Source organism: Salvelinus alpinus, chromosome 4 (assembly GCF_045679555.1).
Source record: "Salvelinus alpinus chromosome 4, SLU_Salpinus.1, whole genome shotgun sequence".
Classification (NCBI taxonomy): Eukaryota; Metazoa; Chordata; class Actinopteri; order Salmoniformes; family Salmonidae; genus Salvelinus; species Salvelinus alpinus.
This window is the reverse complement of record NC_092089.1, coordinates 71,534,912-71,553,670: the sequence shown is the minus strand read 5'-3', so window position 1 is coordinate 71,553,670 and position 18,759 is coordinate 71,534,912. Positions and strand designations below refer to the sequence as shown.

At 43.4% G+C, this 18,759-nt stretch overlaps 1 protein-coding gene across 1 annotated transcript in view; it reads left to right on the top strand.

The window, feature by feature from the left end:
- The first annotated feature begins 5,341 nt into the window (after positions 1–5,341).
- The window catches only part of LOC139572512 (calcium-binding protein 2-like), a 17,324-nt gene continuing 3,906 nt past the window's right edge, over positions 5,342–18,759 (top strand). Inside the window, exons 1-2 of the mRNA XM_071395237.1 lie at positions 5,342–5,754; positions 6,487–6,792. Of these exons, the coding sequence (XP_071251338.1) occupies positions 5,668–5,754; positions 6,487–6,792 (393 nt within the window). The 5' untranslated portion in view covers positions 5,342–5,667. The remainder of the gene's footprint in view (positions 5,755–6,486; positions 6,793–18,759) is intronic.

Below are 18,759 nucleotides of genomic sequence, written 5' to 3'. Positions count from 1 at the left end.
GGAAAGGCACACACCTTTCTATATAAGGTCCCACAGTTGACAGTGCATGTCAGAACAAAAACCAAGCCATGAGGTCGAAGGAATTGTCCGTAGAACTCCGAGACAGGATTGTGTCGAGGCACCAATTTGGGGAAGTGTACCAAAACATTTCTGCAGCACTGAAGGTCCCCAAGAACACAGTGGCCTCCATCATTCTTAAATGGAAGAAGTTTGGAACCAACAAGATTTTTCCTAAAGCTGGCCGCCCTGCCAAACTGAGCAATCGGGGGAGAAGGGCCTTGGTCAGGGAGGTGACCAAGAACCCGATGGTCACTCTGACAGAGCTCCGGAGTTCCTCTGTGAAGATGGGAAAAACTTCCAGAAGGACAATCATCTCTGCAGCACTCCACCAATCAGGCCTTTATGGTAGAATGGCCAGACAGAAGCCACTCTTCAGTAAAAGGCACACGACAGCCCGCTTGGAGTTTGCCAAAAGGCACCTAAAGGACTCTCAGACCACGTCCACCGGACGTGCTACCTGTCCCAGACCTGCTGTTTTCAACTCTCTAGAGACCGCAGGAGCGGTAGAGATACTCTTAATGATCGGCTATGAAAAGCCAACTGACATTTACTCCTGATTATTATCTGACCATGCTGGTCATTTATGAACATTTGAACATCTTGGCCATGTTCTGTTATAATCTCCACCCGGCACAGCCAGAAGAGGACTGGGCACCCCTCATAGCCTGGTCCCTCTCTAGGTTTCTTCCTAGGTTTTGGCCTTTCTAGGGAGTTTTTCCTAGCCGCCGTGCTTCTACACCTGCATTGCTTGCTGTTTGGGGTTTTAGGCTGGGTTTCTGTAAAGCACTTCGAGATATTAGCTGATGTACGAAGGGCTATATAAAATAAACTTGATGAGAAACAAGATTCTCTGGTCTGAGGAAACCAAGATTGAACTCTTTGGCCTGAATGTCAAGCGTCACGTTCGGAGGAAATCTGGCACCATCTCTACAGTGAAGCATGGTGGTGGCAGCATCATGCTGTGGCAATGTTTTTCAGCGGCAGGGACTGGGAGACTAGTCAGGATCGAGGGAAAGATGAACGAAGCAAAGTACAGAGAAATACTTGATGAAAACCTGCTCCAGAGCACTCAGGACCTCAGACTGGGGAAAAGGTTTACCTTCCAACAGGACAACGACCTTAAGAACACAGCCAAGACAATACAGGAGTGGAATGTCTCTGAATGTCCGTGAGTGCCCCAGCCAGAGCCCCGATCGAACATCTCTGGAGAGACCTGAAAATAGCTGTGAATTGACGCTTCCCATCCAACCTGACAGAGCTTGAGAGGATCTGCAGAGAAGAATAGGAGAAATTCACCAAATACAGGTGTGCCAAGCTTTTAGCATCATACCCAAGAAGACTCAAGCTTGTAATTGCTGCCAGAAGTCCTTCAACAAAGTACCGAGCAAAGGGTATGAAAACTTGTGTAGATTGATGTGGGATTTTTTTTAAATATATATTTTAGTAAGGCTGTAACGTAACTAAATGTGGAAAAAGTCAAGGTGTCTGAATACTTTCCAAATGCACTGTATTGCAAGACTGAATCGGGCCCATAGTAAGTTCATTGTCCATCCCTTCTTTAACAAACAAATTAATGATGAAGGTTCTTCTAGTTCATCTGTCTATCTTATCTGTAATTAGATAGCATTACTCCAAGGCTAATCTACATCCAGTAACACAAGCCTTCCGTTTTACATGACTGTTTATCCATCCATCACCTCCCTCCCTCGTTCTCTCTCTCGCTGTTCAATGAGAGATAACTCATCATAGGCATACAGGTAGATCTCTAGGAACAAGGAGAGGACTTTGATTAATGATTGGACTAGTAAACAACCCTGGGTTTCATTTCAGATACATTTTTCCAGTGTTTCATAAAGATCATTTAGCGCCTCACACCACTACACCTGGGTCGCCTCAAACAGAGAGGCTCAAATCCACTCGGCTCTGTCTCTGGATAATCCTCCTGCCTAGGACTCTCCTACGACCCTCCAAAATTAAGATCATGGTGGTTTTCATTAGAAACCAAGTGCCACAGTCCAATCGAAATTAGATCACGCATATATAAATAAATATATATATATGAAGACATATTGTTTCTGAATGAGCGACAAAGGGTTCCTCGTTCGCAGGTTCAATGCCAGCGAAAAATGTTATATTTTAAAGCATAGAACAGAAAGGCCTATTATAGCAGGAGTTGAAACGGGAGAACCCAGTGCCCATTTTATTCAGAGCGGTATTGGGTGAACATCCCACCAACCGCCCACTGTTCATTCTGGGCAGTGCTGTGGCAATATTGAGGGAAAGCTGCTGAGCGCTTTAACAACTGTTTGGTCATGTGAATAGTCGAATTCAGTTGCTATATCAGATAGGAAAATAATACAGCGCTATAATATAGTGGCTTACCTATGGAAATGTTATAAAAGTCCCCTCTGGCTAGATGTAAAGGTACAGGTGGAAACAGCAATTATGCCTACACATTATACCTTGCCATAGACTTGTCATGCACTGTGCTCTTCTGCTGCTACTCCATCATAGTCCGTCCCATGTATCCCCAATACATGTGTGGTTAAGTTTACATTCTGTAATGCTAGTATATCAGTCGATCAACTCTCGATGAGTGAAGGAGACTCTGTTACTGAATGATCAATGATTTGGAGGAAACCCACCCACCGCCATGGTCGATCTCCCAACATGTCACTTTTTTTCCTAGGCTACTAAATAAGAACCTGGAATATAATGCAATCCTTTTCGATTTTAGCATACTACATTCTGTGAATCTTTTAGCATTTTCCAGACAAATCGCTAGCAATAAAGTGCAGAATATGTCCAAACTGATACGTAAAGGCGCATAGCTTTCTGTAAGCATGAGCGAGGCCACTGTCCAATATGCAGTCCTTCCTACAATATGAAGGACTCTTTAGGTTACTTTTTGATTGACACTTTATTCCTTTATAAAGCCAGAGTACTTGCTTTATATGCGTGCTCCTTTGACATGTTGATCCATTGCTGCTTTAATCCGTTTTCATCATTTGACCAGGCGTCTGGCTGTAGGTGTAGATATTTTTAGAAATACTGTACACATTTTTGGTACGCTAATTATCCTAGGCCTACCAAAGCTGATTTGGTGTTTTAAAACAGGAGGATATACGAAATAATATTTATTTGTATGGCTGTGGACAGGTCGAAGATATGGGGACAGTAGCCTACACCCAGTTTTAAATCGTTGGATAACAAATATAGGCTGTGATGATCAGTGTAAAACTATTGACTATAAAAGTGTGCTGTTTTCAGACAATTTATACAGCTTGTGTCATAAGGGAGCTCCAAGGCAAGTTGGATTAATTTGCACACAGGGAGGGACCAGGGAACTGGTCACAATATGGAAGCAGAGGGCAGATAAGAGACACATTTAATTACCATGTGTAGACACAACAAATCTTGATCAGATCATCTTGATCGGATGACAGGAACCACATGTTAATCCAAGGTGTAAACATAGCTTCTGCCTCTCCCTTATCCACCTCTCTAACTATCATTCTCTTTCCCTCGGGCCCTCCTGAGTTATCCCTTAGTAAAATACACCATTCTATTTTTGACCAGTGCAACTCTGGATGTTTTTGTCGTAATGGATCTCTTTTCTCCCGGTCTGAGTTTGTGCTCCCCAATCAATAACTAATGACCAGGCAGATAGGGGGAGTGAGAGACAGGCTTAATGTGATTAATGGAAACCTCATTAGGAACTGGAGAAATGTTTGTTACCATACGCTTATCCTTCAGCTTGAGTACTATCAGCTTCTTTTTCAGCCGGAAAGAGGTTAAGAGCTGGCTAAGAAGGGAGGGGTGAATAGAGGAGGAAAGAGGTTAAGAGCTGGCTAAGAAGGGAGGGGTGAATAGAGGAGGAAAGAGGTTAAGAGCTGGCTAAGAAGGGAGGGGTGAATAGAGGAGGAAAGAGGAGGGGCCAGAGGTCAAGAAAACAGCGGGGCAAATAGGATAGAATACTTTATAATCTGTTTGGAAATGTTCCATGTGTCATTACATAAAGACATAACATAAGATACAGAGTTCAACCCAATTTACACATAATAGATGTAGGTGGTAATACAAAACACAGGAGGCTGCTGAGGGGAGGACGGCTCATAATAATGGCTGGAATGGAGTAATGGAATGGTATCAAACACATGGAAATCGATTATCATTCCATTTATTCCGTTCCGGCCGTTACCATGAGTCCGTCCTCCCCAATGAAGGTGTCACCAACCTCCTGTGGTACAAACAGTATGTGGCTAGGTTACATTGATAGTCCTTGTTTATTGAACTGAAACTGATTGGAGATCGGCCGAAGTGATGGAGAGTGATGCTCATCATTTATCCTTGAACTATTTGTGGTCCTTCACGATCCTGTAGACTAAGGGCTAAGTACTGTTGGTTATTATGGTTATTATTTCTTTCTAGAAAGCAGATGCTTTCAGTGGAATTAAATATCTGTGGTGATGTCATACATGTCCATGTAAGGAAGAGCTTAGAGTTATGCTCTAAGCCACGCTGTGATTGAGCATAGAGTCTGTGTGCTGGTTTAGTTCACGGCACACAGGTATAAGTACCAGTCAAAAGTTTGGACACACTCACTCATTCGTTGAATGAGTAGGTGTGTATATACGTTTGACTGGTACTGTTTGTGTGTGTGTGTTTGTACCCTCAACTGTGTGTGTGTTTAGTCATGCCTACATGATGTATTTATCCATGCATGCATGTTCATGTTTGAAGGTGATGACATGTCATGTTTGAATCTGTACTCTTCCCCCCTTCCCTCCTCCTGAAAGGCTGACCTGAACAACTCAATGAAAATCCAATTAGCGTTCCAACAAAGGCCAGGGCCTGGGCAGACACAACTTATCACTACACAAAACCGATCACAGACAGACAACACGAGAGAGAGACAGGGAAAAGGGGGATGGACAGAGAGAGACAAAGTGTTTGTGTGTGTGGGGGGGGGGGGGGTGATGGAGAGATAGGAAGAGAGAGAGAGAGAGAGAGAGAGAGAGAGAGAGCGAGAGAGAGAGAGAGAGAGAGAGAGAGAGAGAGAGAGAGAGAGAGAGAGAGAGAGAGAGAGAGAGAGAGAGAGAGAGAGAGAGAGAGAGAGAGAGAGAGAGAGAGAGAGAGAGAGAGAGAGAAAGAAAGAGAAAGAGGGGCAGGAACTCAATCCCTGAGTTTCAGGACACATGATGATAAAACCCCCTCACCTGGACAAACAGGACGAGAGATAGAGAGAGGCACGCACTAACAACCATTGAACAGGGATAGATAGAGACAGAGGAAAGGGAGTAAAGAGAAGGGGAGGGAAATCAAGGGAGTACAAAGGGAGAACAATTTTATTTAGGAAAAATTAGATATTTTCTGATTTTAAACTTGGGAGAGAGAAAGCAAGTCAAAGCAGAAATTAGAAGAGTCCAGACAAAGTGACTTTAATAGATACAGAACTAGTCAGTTTGAAGTGTCTGTTTAAAAAAATCCACTAGGAAAACTAGAGAGGAGAGGGAGGAAGAGAGAGAGAGAGTGAGAGCGAGAAAGAGAGGGAGCGAGAAAGGGAGGGGGAGCAAGAGATAGAGCGTGTAAGAAAACAACACCGAGATGTTCATGATCATTCCGAAGGATTCTTCCGCCGGAGGAGGTGGTTCAGCAGGGATGAGCTTGCAACACGGGAAAAGCGCAAAACAGGTGTGTGTTTGTGTGTATAGGTGTGTTTGTGTCGGTTTGTTTTCATGTGAATTAATTACACAATGTATAATTTTATTATCTTTTAAATTTGACTAATTTCTCTCTAACTCTAGTGAACAAACATAGATGTTATGAGAGGTTTTAGCATCTCTTGGAGTTTAAGATAATATTGTGTGTATATAAATGAGTGTGTGTGTGTGTGTGTGTGTGTGTGTGTGTGTGTGTGTGTGTGTGTGTGTGTGTGTGTGTGTGTGTGTGTGTGTGTGTGTGTGTGTGTGTGTGTGTGTGTGTGTGTGTGTGTGTGTGTGTGTGTGTGTGTGTGTGTGTGTGTGTGTGTGTGTGTGTGTGTGGATAACCTTCGGGGTAGGGGGAGGGGAGGGGAGTTGAGGGTGAAAAGATGAGTGGATTGATATAGAATGGGGCGGGGATAGGGATCACCTTGCAGGTACGGTATATGAAAAAAGTTAATCTTTAGGGTTTTGTCAGATGTTATGGGATAAAATTAAGAGAAAAAGATTCATTGATGGAGAATACTTGTGAAATTACCTGTGAATTTTACCTCAAACACCAATTTGTTCGTTAGTCAATTATTGTTCATTTTTCAATTTGAAATAATAATATCTGATTCATTTCTTAGTTTGTATGAAACACTTGTATGGATCTGACTCAGTTCCTGACTATCAGTATCAACGTTGTTATAATGGATCTCTCACCTGTACTTTCCCCATGCAGGTAAAAGCAGCGATCAGTAAGAAGGTTCAGAAACAGCAGATTAAGCAGAGGAGGCGGTCCAGTGAGCAGAGTGGAGACTCAGAAGTCTCAGCGGCTGGAGTCAACCCCCCCCATGGTAGGAGGTACAGCCAGACCCCCACCCCCTTCCCCAGAGATAGAGAGAGAGGTACAGGGGATGAAGAGGAGGAAGAGGAGGACCTGGATGTGGAGGACAAGGTGGCAGATGTGATGAAGACGAGTGGTCAGAAGCAAGAAGAGATGGAGTCCATAGACCTGCTCCCTATAATGGACCCAGCATTTGGACCGGTAAGAGCCGGGTCTGCCCTGGGATAGGCCTTCTTTAGCCATGTGTGTGTGTGTGTGTGTGTGTGTGTGTGTGTGTGTGTGTGTGTGTGTGTGTGTGTGTGTGTGTGTGTGTGTGTGTGTGTGTGTGTGTGTGTGTGTGTGTGTGTGTGTGTGTGTGTGTGTGTGTGTGTGTGTGTGTGTGTGTGTGTGTGTGTCCATGTCCATGTCCATCCATCCAAGGCACGATTGCAATCTACCAAGGTCCTGATTGAAACTCTAAGGCCCCCTGCTCCAAATAAAAACGCTGACTCTGTCCCCATACTTTACGGTAGCTGCTTATCCTATATCCTATATCCCATGTTTAAGTGTTAGCCTTGATGCTAACAGAGTTGTGTTGTTTATCTGTGTTCAGGGTTTATGTGGTAACGTGTGTGAGGGTTTAAGCTCTTCATTGGCATCTGCTACAATAGGAAACTATAATTCGTAACAGATATAATTTTAAGCCCCAGGAGTAATAAACACCAAACAGTACGCTTCAGGGTCTTGGGGCGGGGGCAGTAGGTTTGCCCTCAGGAGTCTGGTTCCTCCCCTCTCCCCTGGTCTGGCCTGTCCTGCCTGGGCTGCTCTCCCCTGGCCTAGCCTGTCCTGCCTGGCCTGGCCTGTTCTCCCCTGGCCTAGCCTGTCCTGCTTGGCCTAGCCTGTCCTGCCTGGCCTGCTCTCCCCTGGCCTAGCCTGTCCTGCCTGGCCTGGCCTGCTCTCCCCTGGCCTAGCCTGTCCTGCTTGGCCTAGCCTGTCCTGCCTGGCCTGCTCTCCCCTGGCCTGTCCTGCCTGGCCTGGCCTGCTCTCCCCTGTGCCCGTATTCGGCTCTGGTTCTGACTCACTGAGGCACTGCAGAGTTCCTGTAGTTGACAAGTTGAGTCACTGGATACTAGTATCAGTATCTGACACCTGATCAGAACACAATACATCTACAGAATTACCGGCTCTTACACGCATATCACCATAGCGACCAGAGCCTTACTTCCAGTCAGGGGTAAGAGTCAGGTTACATGATGCGTGTCTACCTGAGTCTGTCTCAATACACACACACTTACCACACACTCCGTCCTCTAGGCATGCAGAGCAAACAAAGTGTGTGTGTGCATGTGCTTGCATGCGCGTGCGTGTGTGTTGTTGTGGGGTTGAGCTGACACCCATACTGGTCGTGTGACAGAGAGGTCTAATACTGATACCTGATGCAGATCAGATGCTGTTCAGAACACACAGAACCAGAAACCCAACAGAGTGACATGATTAATTGACATGATCAATAATAAAATATCAATTAGATAGGTAATCAGTCTTAATGGCAGTGGTTGCAACAATGTTTATCCTATCAACAGCATGAGTGTTGTTTACCAGACTTGTCCTGGGACTAGTCCTGATTTACCCTGTGTGTGTGTGTGTGTGTGTGTGTGTGTGTGTGTGTGTGTGTGTGTGTGTGTGTGTGTGTGTGTGTGTGTGTGTGTGTGTGTGTGTGTGTGTGTGTGTGTGTGTGTGTGTGTGTGTGTGTGTGTGTGTGTGTGTGTGTGTGTGTGTGTGTGTGTGTGTGTGTGTGTGTGTGTGTGAGAGAGATCTTGTTCTTCTTTCCTCGTGAACACATGAAATCCACAAAAGGATAGTTAAAACCTCTTAAGTATTTTTTACATTTTCGCATAAAATGACATACCCAAATCTAAATGCCTGTAGCTCAGGCCCTGAAGCAAGGATATGCATATTCTTGATAGCATTTGAAAGTAAACACTTTGAAGTTTGTGGAAATGTGAAATTAATGTAGGAGAATATAACACATTAGATCTGGTAAAACATAATACAGAGAAAAAAACATGCGTTTTGTTTTTGTATCATCTTTTTTGAAATGCAAGAGAATGGCCATAATGAATTATTCTAGCCCAGGCGCAATTTAGACGTTGGCCACTAGATGGCAGCAGTGTTTGTGCAAAGTTTTAGACTTATCCAATGAACTATTGCATATCGATTCAAAATGTTGTATCAAGACTGCCCAAATGTGCCTAATTGGTTTATTCATACATTTTCAAGTTCATAATTGTGCACCCTCCTCAAACAATAGCATGGTATTCTTTCACTGTAATAGCTACTGTAAATTAGACAGTGCAGTTAGATTAACAAGAATTTAGACACATCAGATATATCTATGTCCTGGGAAATGTTCTTGTTACTTACAACGTCATGCTAATCACATTAGCGCACATTAGCTCAACCGTCCCGAGGGTGGGACACCGATCTGTAGAGATCCTATTTATTAAACAAGGAAAATATTCCCTTGTGGCTATATAAATAAAATACAATGTGGTTTAAAAGTGGCAATCTGCAGTTGCTACATACATTTTGTGACTTATAAATTAATTATATATACCCATTGATTCTTGAATAATGCAACTTCTAAATGCCTAATGAGCTTCAGAACCCAAAATATAAGCTTGTTTTACTCCAATGTTTGTTAACAAAGTAAATGTAAACAAACACTATATTGCCTGAAAACATGGTTAAAACAATCATGTTGATATCATGGATGGTCAGTGCTTGCATCCATAGCTCGGTCTATGAATTTGAGAGTCGTTATATTTCTCCAGCCCCATCCCTCAGCTTTTTACCCAAACAGTACGGGGAGTACACTTTTTTGATGTTTCAGCTGCTGATTGCTGCTTTAAATTCTGCCAAATACTTATGGAACACTATATTTTGTACTATATTTTGGACAGAAGCTGTCCTCTAGTGGTATTAAATTGACACTGCAGTGTTGAACTGCCCTAGAACTGACCTAGTACTTGTTAAAGATTCCGTCATGACATGAGCCAAAATGTTCGTTTGATCTAAATCCAAGTCTGTCTCCAAAAGTACAGAGGAAAAGCGGTCGGTTGATCTTGTAACAGACATCTGTCACTCAGTTAATCTTGGCACTCATACTTCTTATCTGCTACTATCACCATAGGTCTGGGTTTGAATGGGTGTGAAAGAGAGAGAGTGAGAGAGAGAGAGAGAGAGAGATAGAGAGAGAGAGAGAGAGAGAGAGAGAGAGAGAGAGAGAGAGAGAGAGAGAGAGAGAGAGAGAGAGAGAGAGAGAGAGAGAGAGAGAGAGACAGAGACAGAGAGAGAGCCGGAAGGGGTAGAGAGGGACATGACCAAACTACAGTATCAAATATTAAATAAATATTTGGCCGAATTTGATGCCAAGTTACATCAGGTAAGCCTCATCTTTGAGTGGTCATGGAATGTCACAAAATGTATATCCTACTACAAATGTTATTTATACAACACACACATGCACACGTACACACGTACACACACAGACACACTCTCTGGATAGTAGTCTCTCTCTCTCTCTCTCTCTCTCTCTCTCTCTCTCTCTCTCTCTCTCTCTCTCTCTCTCTCTCTCTCTCTCTCTCTCTCTCTCTCTCTCTCTCTCTCTCTCTCTCTCTCTCTCTCTCTCTCTCTCTCTCTCTCTCTCTCTCTCTCTCTCTCTCTCTCTCTCTCTCTCTCTCTCTCTCTCTCTCTCTCTCTCTCTCTCTCTCTCTCTCTCTTTATACAGCATGTAATTCCCGTCAGTAGTCATAGTATTTATTTAGTCATGTGAGTCAGTGTTGTGGCACAGAAACACAGTTTAAATGTTGTCCTGGAGTGTCTGATATTATGTCCTGTGTCTCTGGATTAGACAGCCTTACAGCTCGGATTAGAACCTCTGTAATGCTTTTATCATGCACCAATCAGAGAGAATATTATATTTGACATCCAAGGAAAGCATGAAGATGTGTTTATTGATTTTAAAAACAGACCAATTAGAGCAGTCGCCTGTGATGCGCGTATTTGGTTTGGATATGATTAACACACGCATACAGTTAATGGTGTGTGTGATTCTAACATACGCACATACACACATCTAATGGTAGTCCAAAACAGCAGCTTGCTTCCAGGCTGTTTGAGCATCAGTCTCACTCTTGGCTCTTTTCTTCCTCGCTCATTTGTTGTTTCTTTCCCTGTTTTGCTTCTTGTCTTGTTCTCTTCCTGCTTTCCCGTAGATTTTTATCTCATGACCAGTTTGATTTTCTTTCTCCCTGTCTCTCTGAATGTTCCATCCTTTTCTCTCCATCACTCCTCCTTCTCATCATCTCTTTTCATCTTGTATCACCTCTCTCTCCAACCTGCCCTCAATTTCTCCCTTTCGTTGTTTCTCTCAATCTCCTTACTCTATCCGTTTCTCTTCTTACCCCTCCATCTCTCCCTTTAATCTGAAATGAAGGGATAGGAATTTTTAAATCCCTTGCGTTTGTCCCCTCTAATTCTCTCTATCTCTCCTCCCTCTCTCTGTCTATCTCTCCCCCTCTCTGTCTGTCTGTCTGCATCTCACCCCCCTACGTAGATGTAGTCATTTGAATGGTGTAACAAGCCTTGCTCCAGGGACAGAGAGAAGGAGAGAGGGAGAGGGGTAGAGAGATAGGGGATTTAAGAAGGGGTCAAATTGAGACTTGATGAGTGAGTAGGAGCGAGAGGGACAGAGTAATGCACCGCATGAACTCTTTTCTGTTCAGACATAGAAGTGGGCTAGGTTAATGTTTGTTTTAGGCGACCTTAAACGCAGATCAGGATGTTGTTTACGGGATTTAGGATCTTCTGAGTGTGGATTAGAGGTTCTACTGTATGTTTCATCTCTGATATGAACATCACTGCAGACCACGATGTGACTGGGTGATAGGACCTCCTGGACCCCACCTCAGAACTCTCATCTCGGGTGGGACCTTTGGAACGCCAAAGAAAGGGGGAAGAGAGAGAGAGAGAAAGACAGAAAAAATAGGAACAAGAAAAATAGAACAGAGAGGGAGGGAAAAGAGAAGGAGGGTCAGGAGTGTTACTTCACACTCCGAGGAAAAGGGATGGGTAATTGTACTAAGCCATCCATGAAAAACAAAATGAAGAAGGTAAGAGCAGTTATTTGCTTTTTTTTTAAGATATGGGACGAGAGAAGCCTTTGCTTGCTTGCTATTTCCTTGTCTGTGTGTTTATGTGTGTAGTATCCTGAAAATATTGGCAAAATGTATTTTTTCTGCAAAGTACTCCATTTAGAATAGGTGCTGTGCATTTTTAAACAACATTGATCTGAAACAATTCAACGTGATTATTCTGAAAAACTCCAGTAGAGACGTTTCCTATGACGTTTCCTTTTCACTTATATGCATATTGTCTCTGCATCTCTGTACAATGGAGATCTTTCTTTGATTATCTCCGAGCCTGATAAGCAGTATTACTCCCCAGAGATCTTTATCCTTGTGTTTCCTAAAGGGCAGGCCCAACAACCAGATCAATCTTGTACCAGCTTGGATTTTGATACTACAGTTATTCTCAAGCGCATACAAGCATTTTGTTTTTATAGATCAATGTTGTTGATTTTTTTTAAAGTGTTCTCAAGACACAGAATTCTGTGGCCCACTGAAAAACAGTAAATGCATTTTCAAAAGGTAGTCGTGTTGTTTTTGATTCTAGTGATCAAAATATTTGCTTTGCAGTCACTAAATCATGAAGATCAAAATTGGAAACACAACTATCAAAAGGTGCATAATAATGGGAAATTACAATATTATTCCTGATCAAAAAGAAAATAGAAAATAAGCACACCGCGCAGGAATCCTTCAACAATATCTTCCCAACCCAATGCCATGTATTCAGTACTGTACCTTCCATCGGCTGCAGAAACACAATCCAATGCCATGTATTCAGTACTGTACCTTCCATCGGCTGCAGAAACACAACCCAATGCCATGTATTCAGTACTGTACCTTCCATCGGCTGCAGAAACACAATCCAATGCCATGTATTCAGTACTGTACCTTCCATCGGCTGCAGAAACACAACCCAATGCCATGTATTCAGTACTGTACCTTCCATCGGCTGCAGAAACACAATCCAATGCCATGTATTCAGTACTGTACCTTCCATCGGCTGCAGAAACACAATCCAATGCCATGTATTCAGTACTGTACCTTCCATCGGCTGCAGAAACACAATCCAATGCCATGTATTCAGTACTGTACCTTTCATCGGCTGCAGAAACACAATCCAATGCCATGTATTCAGTACTGTACCTTCCATCGGCTGCAGAAACACAATCCAATGCCATGTATTCAGTACTGTACCTTCCATCGGCTGCAGAAACACAATCCAATGCCATGTATTCAGTACTGTACCTTCCATCGGCTGCAGAAACACAATCCAATACCATGTATTCAGTACTGTACCTTCCATCGGCTGCAGAAACACAATCCAATGCCATGTATTCAGTACTGTACCTTCCATCGGCTGCAGAAACACAATCCAATACCATGTATTCAGTACTGTACCTTCCATCGGCTGCAGAAACACAATCCAATGCCATGTATTCAGTACTGTACCTTCCATCGGCTGCAGAAACACAATCCAATGCCATGTATTCAGTACTGTACCTTCCATCGGCTGCAGAAACACAATCCAATGCCATGTATTCAGTACTGTACCTTCCATCGGCTGCAGAAACACAATCCAATGCCATGTATTCAGTACTGTACCTTCCATCGGCTGCAGAAACACAATCCAATGCCATGTATTCAGTACTGTACCTTCCATCGGCTGCAGAAACACAATCCAATGCCATGTATTCAGTACTGTACCTTCCATCGGCTGCAGAAACACAATCCAATGCCATGTATTCAGTACTTTACCTTCCATCGGCTGCAGAAACACAATCCAATACCATGTATTCAGTACTGTACCTTCCATCGGCTGCAGAAACACAATCCAATGCCATGTATTCAGTACTGTACCTTCCATCGGCTGCAGAAACACAATCCAATGCCATGTATTCAGTACTGTACCTTCCATCGGCTGCAGAAACACAATCCAATGCCATGTATTCAGTACTGTACCTTCCATCGGCTGCAGAAACACAATCCAATGCCATGTATTCAGTACTGTACCTTCCATCAGCTGCAGACACACAATCCCCAATAGAAATAAGGAAGGTGAATACAATGGGAGAACACAACTGGATATGAATGTATAGGCCTCAATCCACACCAAAGTAAAGCTCTATAATGGAAGGTCACAACCCACTGGGCATAGACCCCAGTTCAACGTATAGTTTTGATTCACATTTGGTTGAGCTGTCAACTAATGTGAATTCAAAGTGAAATCAACAACAAAACATTACCCATGTCATTGGATTTCGGTTCAAAGTTGGGTGAAAAAAAACGATTGGCAAATTGATTTACCACATTGATTCCACATCATCACATAGATTTGTTTGGGGTTGAAATGATGTGGAAACAATGTTGATCCAACCACTTTTTACACAGTGGGAATGTTTAGGAGTAACCCAAAGTCCCTTAGAAGTAACTCCACTTTATTTTCTGCATATCTGCAATGTTGTAAAACATCTTACAAATTTGACGGTCCCTGTTGCCTAGAGCTTTCCCTATATTGTACCTTCCATTTCCAATATTGTGTAGTCGTATTTACTGATTGCCAGAAACAGTGAACACATTTGCAACCTTTTCTCTTCTGATGAAAACAACACGTTAATATTCTGTAAACAAAACACTTCGCATTGAATATTGCATTCATTGATGACAACTGTATTTACAGTTTTGTAAAACTGGGTCTAATACAGTATATGCATTCCAGGCATAAAGGCAAGAAACTTATCAGACATTCTGCAAATGTACTTAAGCATTTGATCATTGTTGGTTTGCTGTTGGTTAGTTTAACCACACTTCCAAAATATGTTTGTACACAGGTTGAGAAAAACTGTAACTAAACACAACTCTGGTATTATCATATTGACTAGATGTAATCTGTAAGTGTGTTATGTAACACTGTGTTGAGTCTCTGAGTTGAGCAGAGTGTCTGAACACTTTCCAGAATGAACGCCCCAATCCAACTCTGAACCAAGACTGAGCCTTGGAAAACAGAGCAGAGAAAGAGATAGATGAGAGAGTGAGAGATGGAGGGAAAGCATAGCTTCTTGTAACCAATACACAGACCAGCACATAAACAGACAGAGAGCTAGACTTATTAGGCTGATGGTCTGCTGGCTGATAGGGCTTGTCATGTAGATAGAGTTAAACTTCTAAAAGTCTGACAGAGATTGCCAATCCTGTCCTGTTTGCTGATGTAACATCAGATCTCCCTGAGGACTAGTGCTGTGGACAGCTGGCTGTCAGACCTCAGCAGAAAGAGAGGGAAACAGAGTGTGAAACCAACGACTGTTAGGTTCACTAGTTCTGGATGATTCTGGTTCTAAGGGGGCCGTCGGGCCCCAGGGGGGCAAGGGGAGGGCAGGGGGCCAGGAGGGGCCCCGGTCGGAGGGCGAGGAGGAATCGGGTGAGGACGAAGAATTTAAGGCGCCACTGTCTGCACTGGTCCAGAACTGCACCGTGTTACACAGGATCGTGGGACCCGCCTGCATCTTCCTCAAACAGGGCTTTGCAAGCAGCCAGATCGTACGTACACACGCTAGTGAACACATACACACACATACTGAGACACATGCATGCAAGCGCATACTCAATCACATACACACACGTACACTTACAATTACATACTAAACTATTCACACACACACCAACACACACACATCATGATCATCTTCCCTTCCTTCTCACCACATAACATTCTCTCCACAATCATTTCATTTTCATCATGGGACAACCAATCAAACGTGCTATATAAAGTACATACTGCAGGCAGAGAGGAGTCCAACCAAACCTTGATGTGGTGTTGCACTGTGTTTATCACATACAGGGAGATTCCAAGAAGAACATCCATAGTAAAGAGAAAGACATCTACAGGGATTGTCTCTCCCTATATTTCTCTGCCACCAAACAAACTCAACCTAATGACCTACTACACCAAAACAGGCACGACCTACAGTGTGTGGACGTGTGTGTGTGTGTGTGTGTGTGTGTGTGTGTGTGTGTGTGTGTGTGTGTGTGTGTGTGTGTGTGTGTGTGTGTGTGTGTGTGTGTGTGTGTGTGTGTGTGTGTGTGTGTCAGTAAACAATTCACATTATACAGTGGGGAGAACAAGTATTTGATACACTGCCGATTTTGCAGGTTTTCCTACTTACAAAGCATGTAGAGGTCTGTAATTATTATCATAGGTACACTTCAACTATGAGAGACGGAATCTAAAACAAAAATCCAGAAAATCACATTGTATGATTTTTAAGTAATTAATTTGCATTTTATTGCATGACATAAGTATTTGATACATCAGAAAAGCAGAACTTAATATTTGGTACAGAAACCTTTGTTTGCAATTACAGAGATCATACGTTTCCTGTAGTTCTTGACTAGGTTTGCACACACTGCAGCAGGGATTTTGGCCCACTCCTCCCTACAGATCTTCTCCAGATCCTTCAGGTTTCGGGGCTGTCGCTGGGCAATACGGACTTTCAGCTCACTCCAAAGATTTTCTATTGGGTTCAGGTCTGGAGACTGGCTAGGCCACTCCAGGACCTTGAGATGCTTCTTACGGAGCCACTCCTTAGTTGCCATGGCTGTGTGCTTCGTGTCGTTGTCATGCTGGAAGACCCAGCCACGACCCATCTTCAATGCTCTTACTGAGGGAAGGAGGTTGTTGGCCAAGATCTCGCGATACATGGCCCCATCCATCCTCCCCTCAATACGGTGCAGTCGTCCTGTCCCCTTTGCAGAAAAGCATCCCCAAAGAATGATGTTTCCACCTCCATGCTTCACGGTTGGGATGGTGTTCTTGGGGTTGTACTCATACTTCTTCTTCCTCCAAACACGGCGAGTGGAGTTAGACCAAAAAGCTCTATTTTTGTCTCATCAGACCACATGACCTTCTCCCATTCCTCCTCTGGATCATCCAGATGGTCATTGGCAAACTTCAGACAGGCCTGGACATGCACTGGCTTAAGCAGGGGGACCTTGCGTGCGCTGCAGGATTTTAATCCATGACGGCGTAGTGTGTTACTAATGGTTTTCTTTGAGACTGTGGTCCCAGCTCTCTTCAGGTCATTGACCAGGTCCTGCCGTGTAGTTCTGGGCTGATCCCTCACCTTCCTCATGATCATTGATGCCCCACGAGGTGAAATCTTGCATGGAGCCCCAGACCGAGGGTGATTGACCGTCATCTTGAACTTCTTCCATTTTCTAATAATTGCGCCAACAGTTGTTTCCTTCTCACCAAGCTGCTTGCCTATTGTCCTGTAGCCCATCCCAGCCTTGTGCAGGTCTACAATTTTATCCCTGATGTCCTTACACAGCTCTCTGGTCTTGGCCATTGTGGAGAGGTTGGAATCTGTTTGATTGTGTGTGGACAGGTGTCTTTTATACAGGTAACGAGTTCAAACAGGTGCAGTTAATACAGGTAATGAGTGGAGAACAGGAGGGCTTCTTAAAGAAAAACTAACAGGTCTGTGAGAGCCGGAATTCTTACTGGTTGGTAGGTGATCAAATACTTATGTCATGCAATAAAATGCAAATTAATTATTTAAAAATCATACAATGTGATTTTCTGGATTTTTGTTTTAGATTCCGTCTCTCACAGTTGAAGTGTACCTATGATAAAAATTACAGACCTCTACATGCTTTGTAAGTAGGAAAACCTGCAAAATCGGCAGTGTATCAAATACTTGTTCTCCCCACTGTATGTCCAAGGGTCTTACTTACACTAAACCACCTACATTTCCTAACCCCCCCCCCCCCCCCCCCCCCCCACTACCCCACTACCCAGTGATCTGGTTACTACAGGGATTTATGTTTTGTGAAAGTATTTTACCGGGTCCATAATACAAACATGGCTCATACAATGTAATCTGTGTAGATTTAGGTTCAGATATACAGTACCAGTCAAAAGCTTGGACACACACCTCAAGGGTTTTTCTTCATTTTTATTACTATTTTCAACATTGTAGAACTATGAAATAACACACATGGAATCATGTAGTAACCAAAAAAGTGTTAAAAAGTGTCTTCAAAGTAGCCACCCTTTGCCTTGATGACAGCTTTGCACACTCTTGGTATTCTCTCAACCAGCTTCACCTGGAATGCTTTCCCAACAGTCTTGAAGGAGTTCCCACATATGCTAAGCACTTGTTGGCTGATTTTCCTTCACTCTGCGGTCCAACTCATCCCAAACCATCTCAATTGGGTTGAGGTCAGGTGATTGTGGAGGCCAGGTCATCTGACGCAGCACTCCATCACTCTCCTTCTTGGTCAAATAGCCTTTTCACAGCCTGGAGGTGTGTTGGGTCATTGTCCTGTTGAAAAACAAATGATAGTCCCACTAAGCGCAAACCAGATGGGATGGCGTATTGCTGCAGCATGATGTGGTAGCCATGCTGGTTAAGTGTGCCTTAAATTCTAAATAAATCACAGACAGAGTCACCAGCAAAGAACCCCCACACCATCACACCTCCTCCTCCATGCCACACATGCGGAGATCATGCGGAGATCATCCGTTCACAAAGACACAGCGGTTGGAACCAAAAATCGCAAATTTGGACTCATCAGACCAAATTACAGATTTCCACCGGTCTAATGTCCATTGATCAAGTTTCTTGGCCCAAGCAAGTCTCTTCTTCTTATTGGTGTGCTTTAGTAATGGTTTCTTTGCAGCAATTCGGCCATGAAGGCTTGATTCACGCAGTGTCCTCTGAATTGTTGATGTTGAGATGTGTCTGTTACTTGAACTCTGTGAAGTATTTATTTGGGCTGCAATCTGAGGTGCAATTAACTCTAATGAACTTATCCTCTGCAGCACAGCTAACTCTGGGTCTTTCCTGTGGTGGTCCTCATGAGAGCTGTCATCAAGGCAAGGGGTGGTTTCTTTGAAAAATCTCAAATAGAAAATATAGTTTGTTTTGTTTAACACTTTTTTGGTTACTACATGATTCCATGTTTGTTATTTCATAGTGATGAGGTCTTCACTATTATT